This window comes from Gymnoscopelus braueri, assembly GCF_963280865.1.
Source record: "Gymnoscopelus braueri genome assembly, chromosome: 6".
NCBI classification, from domain to species: domain Eukaryota; kingdom Metazoa; phylum Chordata; class Actinopteri; order Myctophiformes; family Myctophidae; genus Gymnoscopelus; species Gymnoscopelus braueri.
Window position 1 is genome coordinate 27,423,651 of NC_137607.1, and position 7,500 is coordinate 27,431,150.

General features: G+C 39.6%; 1 protein-coding gene across 1 annotated transcript in view; it reads left to right on the plus strand.

The window, feature by feature from the left end:
* Window positions 1-7,500, plus strand: part of myo1f (myosin IF) — a 28,692-nt gene that overhangs the window by 14,422 nt on the left and 6,770 nt on the right. Inside the window, exons 8-19 of the mRNA XM_080431975.1 lie at window positions 1,007-1,141; window positions 1,641-1,773; window positions 2,675-2,871; window positions 3,197-3,277; window positions 3,410-3,496; window positions 3,882-3,968; window positions 4,983-5,150; window positions 5,623-5,708; window positions 5,817-5,898; window positions 6,192-6,298; window positions 6,538-6,636; window positions 7,101-7,245. Of these exons, the coding sequence (XP_080288101.1) occupies window positions 1,007-1,141; window positions 1,641-1,773; window positions 2,675-2,871; window positions 3,197-3,277; window positions 3,410-3,496; window positions 3,882-3,968; window positions 4,983-5,150; window positions 5,623-5,708; window positions 5,817-5,898; window positions 6,192-6,298; window positions 6,538-6,636; window positions 7,101-7,245 (1,407 nt within the window). The remainder of the gene's footprint in view (window positions 1-1,006; window positions 1,142-1,640; window positions 1,774-2,674; window positions 2,872-3,196; window positions 3,278-3,409; window positions 3,497-3,881; window positions 3,969-4,982; window positions 5,151-5,622; window positions 5,709-5,816; window positions 5,899-6,191; window positions 6,299-6,537; window positions 6,637-7,100; window positions 7,246-7,500) is intronic.

Consider the following 7,500-nt stretch of genomic DNA (forward strand, 5'->3'; position numbering starts at 1 on the left):
GCATACATTTTTGACCAAGTTCATAAATGATCACAGTCCGATATTCATCTGAATACATGTTTATTCATAAAAATAATGCAACAATAAAATAATTTAACACAAAATACTATAAGCACTAGCATACTATAACTGAACTGAACACAATATGGTATGGGACCATTATTAGAGAATACTAAAGTTTGTTGTGAATAAGAGTTGCTCATAGCAATACAAGAATTGTTGAATAAAAAAAAAAGAAATGTACAAAGTAACCAAAACCAAAAAAACAAAAATGTGTATTTATAACTGCCTCGCCGCTCAAAGCTCTGATCTTATTCTCGGGAAGCATAGGGGACATTCTACGATCTCTTCCAACTCATCCATTGCACTTCTTTCACCAATAATGATTGCTGGATTGCTGCTCTAAAGGAAGAGCCATGACAATAACTTTCCTCATCTATATATACATTTTTTCTTTTTTTACAAGAATAAAAACTTACATAAGAAAGAATAGATGAAACACAAAAATACAATTATTTATTATCCAATTAAAGTAAAAGTCCCACAAGACCAAAGCCACATGGAGACAGGTAGAGGATCAGCACTTTTACAAAGCAAAGCAAAACATATCGTTTCTTTTAGTAAGAGGAATAACAGATATTTCACCTAATACAGTTAGAATCGGTGAACAGGGGATCTCAAACTCAGTAACCTATCTCTTTAGGAATCTCCAGTATTGAACCCCAGAAGTGTTTTAACTTATTACATTGCCAGAACATGTGAATAATTCTTTTCTGTTTTGCATCTAGGACAAAGATCTGAAATGTAATCCTTTAATCCTATGGAATGTTTCTGGTGTAAATAATTATGTTCTATGAATAATGTTAAACTGTAAATGCTATGGCAGCTGTTATAAGAGAAGTGCCTCTCCACTCATTGATATTGGGTGACTTTTATGAGACTGTCTGACTGACTCATGGGGCTGATCAAGACCTTGTACCGTTCTACCTGTAATACTATTTGATAGGTGATAGAGGGCGCCAATGCCCAGCAGAAGCAGGACCTGGGTATCATGACTCCTGACTACTACTACTACCTCAACCAGTCTGGGACCTACAAAGTGGACGGTACCAACGACAGCAAGGACTTCCAGGAGACTATGGTACATACATAGCATCAATCTCAAGAAAATATCCAATTTCACATTGTATGTGGTTCACACAGGAAGTTACTGTGTTACATCCTTTGATCTCATTATGACATACAGTAAGAAGAATGAACACATGCCATAGCTGGTATATTGTAATATAATTGCGTGTTTGCTATCCGAATATTATGTTCATGTTTAAACTGCTGCCATTTATGTCCTTAAAGTCTACATGAGACATGGTGAATGAGGCTTCTTGACTTCTTGTTGGAATGGGGGGGGACACAAACAAATGTCTCATCATTGCTGGTGAAATTGGCTCAAATGGTTACCTTAAACCAGTTGTTCTCAAACACCAAATTGATACGTAATATCTAGTGCCAGGGATCCCCACCTGTATAAACTGTAGGTGGAGAATAACACCTATGATCTGAATAGTCATTCTTATGTTCTGTCATCGTGCAATAACTTCCATAACCATGACGTTCATCCACTGCTGTGGTGTTGTCACCAGGAAGCCATGGAGGTGATTGGCATCCCACGGGACACTCAGGCACAGGCGCTGCAGATCATTGGAGGCATCCTGCACCTGGGAAACATCACCTTCATAGAAGCAGGCAACTATGGGCAAGTGGAGAGCACTGACTGTGAGTGAGACATGCACAGACAAATCTCACGCGAAACACGCATGGGCACAAGCACGTGTCGTGCACAGTGTGACACAGTGTGACACACACACACACACACACACACACACACACACACACACACACACACACACACACACACACACACACACACACACACACACACACACACACACACACACGCATGTAACATATACAGAACATGTATTATGTACACCTACTCTCCCTTTTACCTCGCTTGTCTACTTCTCTAATGTCCATCTACCCCTTCCTAACACACACACACACACACACACACACACACACACACACACACACACACACACACACACACACACACACACACACACACACACGCACGCACGCACACACACACACACACACACACACACACACACACACACACACACACACACACACACACACACACACACACACACACACACACAGAGCATTAATGGAATATGTTCACCTGTGGGGATGTCAGCAAATTAGAGCTGTGGGAAAACTCACACCATAACAAAATCTGTCCCATGAGAAATGTCACGCTAATTGAATGTTTGTTTGTATATCTGATTACCCACCCAGTTCATCTTCGCTGGGGTTTGTCTTACCAATCCCTGCCTAGCCTCTAATTGATGGGGGTTTTCTTTCCAGGGAAGGAACATTTCACCAACTCACAAACCCACAAATCTGCTATTTTTTGTTGTTGTTTACTACTGTGTTCACTTCCCAGAATATAAATATTGTCCTTCTATGGCTCTCTATTTAAGTTGTATATATGAAGACTACTTAAGTTTTGTTACAGCAACATTGGGAGATTATGTCCTTATCATTCGGCCTTTGACTTATTTGATATTGTTGATCATGAATTATTTTTTATATTCTCTCTATGCCTTAGTGCTTGCCTTCCCTGCGTATCTGCTGGGAATCGATGCCAACCGTCTGCAGAACAAACTGACTAGCCGGGTGATGGATTCAAAGTGGGGAGGAAAGTCTGAGTGCATCAATGTGACCTTGAACCAAGAACAAGCCACCTATACGCGCGACGCCCTGGCCAAAGCCCTCTACACACGCCTCTTTGACTACCTGGTGGAGGTCTGCATAATGTCAACTATCGCTTGCACTGTAATAGATTGACAAGAACTACATTGTCCACTAATATGCATATGAAAATATATAGTACATCACAGACATCGGGCATGCCCATATAGGCATATACTGATGACATCAGCAATCTCCATATATGACGCATAAAAGGGACAAGGACTGACAGATCTCCATCTGCCCATCTCTATATGGGCATATTAGTCGGATCTGCGGTGCGACGTAGGTGTGAGGGCCGCGTAGTGACCCTCTAGTGAAGTATCACTCTCACTAGATCAGTATCATTCTCACTTTCTCTGCTTTTTTTCTCTTCCAGGCTATAAATAATGCCATCCAAAAACCCCATGAAGAGTACAGTATTGGAGTATTGGACATTTATGGCTTTGAGATATTCAAGGTTAGTTTTCCATGAGAATCATCATTGTATGAAATGTTTAGCATTACAGAAGATATGAAAGACATTTTTCCCCTATTTTGTGATAACTATAGTGATAAACAGTGATTGGTTTTATTGTGTTGTCCCTGACAGAGAAATGGCTTTGAGCAGTTCTGTATCAACTTTGTCAATGAGAAGCTGCAGCAGATCTTCATTGAACTGACCCTCAAGGCTGAGCAGGTATCTAGAGTCAACATTACTGGCAACATGTACATCTTCTGTTATTCAATGTGGCCACTAGATGTCAGTCTAAAATGCAAACATTTACATTGTTACTCTGAGATGTCATTCATTCATTCAAGAATATCTGACTGTAGATACATTGTCATATTTTGGGAATATTATTAATATTATATATTACTTATTTGATATGATGCAAAAGAGACTGCGTAACACTGTCTCACACCTTATGTATATTTGATATTTGTTTTTGATATTTGACACTTTTACTTAATTTCACCCACTCCTTTTTACCCTCGGTGTAATGGTGTATGATGTGACAATAAACTTGTAGCACACATTGTTTAGTGTTCAAGGAGTGTCTTTTCCTTCTGTTTGATCCCAGGAAGAGTATGTACAGGAGGGCATCAAGTGGACGGCCATTGAATACTTCAACAACAAGGTTGTGTGTGATCTCATTGAAAATAAACTGGTAAGTTCATAAAGACATGGACTTGTTCAAGAAGCCATACGAATTATAGTCTGTTTACTTTTTTGCTTGCACCAACCAAATAAGAGAGCCTACTATACATACTATATGGTAGAAGTGTGTTTTTTTTTTACCTTGATTCCGTCACTCCCTGAATTTCCTCATAATAATAATTAAAGTAAATCATTCTCAATATCCTGTAGAAAACTCTAAAATGCCAAAACGTGATTTTACAATTTATTCCCATGTATTGTTGAAATGTAATGCTTAAAGGGATATTTCACTTTCAAAAAAACGTTTGGTCATTTTATCGTCTACTCAGGCTTTTGTGAGCCCCCCAGACCGTTTTTAAGTTGCTTGATTCAGTATTTAGATATTTGATATTCATTTTATCAGACACGCCCCCTTCCTATACAAACCCATTATAACTTGGTTCTGGTGACTCACCCTGCCCTCCTAATACGCGAGGGGGCCGTGTTTTTTTGATAACTTTTTTCATTTATTTTTAATTTTCTTTTTGGGAAAATGAAAAAAATGTAATAAAATAAATGAAAAAAGTAATCAAAAAAACACGGCCCCTCACGTATTAGGAGGGCAGGGTGAGTCAGCAGAACCAAGGACGGGTGTTTTTGATGAATCTAACAGTTTGAAGTTATAATGGGTTTGTATAGGAAGGGGGCGTGTCTGATAAAATGATTATCAAATATCTAAATACTAAATCAAGCAACTTAAAAACGGTCTGGGGGGCTCACAAAAGCCTGAGTAGACGATAAAATGACAAAACGTTTTTTTTAAAGTGAAATACCCCTTTAAGTTTAGGGAAAGGCCTGGCCCTGCGTGGTCTGAAGTTCATTAAACTCTTTTTGTGCTGTCCATGTTATTTATTACAACAACAAAGAAACTAACAACAAAGATGAAAACTATGGGAACAAGTTGTTATATTATTACCAGATAGTGAAAATACTTAAGGTCATGAACACACACAGTTACTTGATGCAACCCGTCCACACCATACAGAACCCTCCTGGAATAATGAGTGTGCTGGATGACGTGTGTGCCACCATGCATGCCAAGGGCGAGGGGGCAGACGGCACCCTTCTGCAAAAGCTTCAGGCTTCCGTGGGAACTCACGAGCATTTCAACAACTGGAACGCTGGCTTCGTCGTACACCACTACGCTGGCAAGGTAGGAAACTGAGGAGATCACACGTGTAATGGGCTGTGAAGAACGTGGTTTAACCTACTTTTTCGGTAAACGTATTGTGTCCTTTGTCCAAGTATGCAAAGTATGTTCAACAGTCACATACTCTTTTTTTTCCATAATTTTTCTTAACCATACAAAATATGAACCCCCTCACAGGGGTTACATATTTACAACAAATATTTGCAACAAAATAAATATACTGTATAATAATAATAATAATAATAATAATAATAATAATAATAATTATTATTATTATTATTATTATTATTATTATTATTATTATTATTATTATTATTATTATAATTGTCTATAGAACATATTATTTTCTATGGCAAATAACCTCAGTTAGTTTTTCTTTTTAAGGCTTGGAGTGACTTCTCTTTGTTCATCTCAATAATGACTGGCTGGTTGGGAAATGTATTTGTGCCCATTCTAATGTTTGGTATCACCTCAGGTGTCATACGATATCAATGGCTTCTGCGAGAGAAACCGTGATGTGCTTTTCAACGATCTCATTGAGCTGATGCAGAGCAGCGGGCAGTGAGTGTCCATGTTTACAGCATGTTTTCTGTCATTATCTGAATTAAGGAAATCATAGCAAATGTATAACACCTGTAATAAATATATTACCTTAATTTGTCTCCACAGTAACTTCATCCGTAGCCTGTTTCCTGACAACCTCAATACAGAGAAGAAAGGCAGACCAACCACAGCCAGCTCCAAGATTAAGGTAAGAACTGAAATATGGAGGAGTGCTTCTACAACCAGTTGTAGACCACAGAGTTGTACAGTACATAACGTTACTGTACATAGCATAACTGTTCATTGTGTATCACTTTGTCACTTATTGGTGGAATCTACATAGTACAGAAAAGTTTATATGTGGGCCTGTTTTCATTCCGACCAATTGCTACATCAGCAGATATTGTAAATCGTTAACATTTCTGTTACATTTTTATCCAAAGCACCATATTAGAACCTTCAGCCATGAATTGACATATTCAACGTGCATTCTTCCTGTAGAAACAAGCCAATGATCTTGTGAAGACCTTGATGAAGTGCACGCCTAGCTATATTCGCTGTATCAAACCCAATGAGACCAAGAGACCCAAGGACTGGGAGGAGAGCAGGTTAGCATGTTCACCAATTATAACACACACACACACACACACACACACACACACACACACACACACACACACACACACACACACACACACACACACACACACACACACACACACACACACACACACACACACTTGCACACCTACTTTCTATTTATTTTTCTCCCTGAAACACACGTAAAAACTGCATATAGAAAAACGCCTCCTAATGCAAATAATGATGGCATTCGACCTGCTTACAGGGCTAAACATCAGGTTCAATATCTTGGGCTGCACGAGAACATCCGTGTACGGAGGGCAGGCTTTGCCTATCGCAGGGTCTTTAATAAGTTCATGCAGAGGTGAGTCTCAATTATTTGTGTTGGTACAGTAGGTGTAGAAAATGCTTGTGCATCTTATTTTGGGTGTGCTTGCGTGTGTTCGTTTGTGCATGCATTAGGAGTGTGTCGTTTGATTTCATTATGTTTGATGACATTTATCTGGTCCCCACTTTGCGGTTAAGGTTGGTATGGTTGTAGTTAAGATTAGGGTTAGGTTGGTCCAGCATGTTAAGTAAAAATGTTATTCTTTATGACAATTTGCTTTTGACACACTCACAAAGTCAGTAACATAACATGTGTGTGTGTGTGTGTGTGTGTGTGTGTGTGTGTGTGTGTGTGTGTGTGTGTGTGTGTGTGTGTGTGTGTGTGTGTGTGTGTGTGTGTGTGTGTGTGTGTGTGTGTGTGTGTGTGTGTGTGTGTGCGTGCGTGCGTGCGTGCGTGCGTGCGTGCGTGCGTGCGTGCGTGCGTGTGTGTGTTGTATTTAGGTATGCCATTCTGACTGCTGAGACATGGCCTGCCTGGAGGGGTCCAGAGCAACAGGGTGTCCTTCACCTCCTCCGGTCGGTTAACATGGACAACGACCAGTACCAAATGGGACGTACCAAGGTCTTCGTCAAGAACCCTGAATCGGTAAAGTGCAGTTTAAAGGTTGGATTTAGGTCTCTGTTTATCTAGATCCACCATGTATTTTCAAACAAGGTGACACTGCTTTGATAAAGCCCCATGGTGGTAGTGATGGGGGGTGAGGGGGAGGGGGAGGGCATAAAACAAATTTTATGCTGCTTATTTAGGACATCATACTTTATGGATACTGAAATAACAAAGACACATTAGAAACAGAGAAGAGATACAGTATTCTTTCTGAACTGTAATTGCCTCTATGTT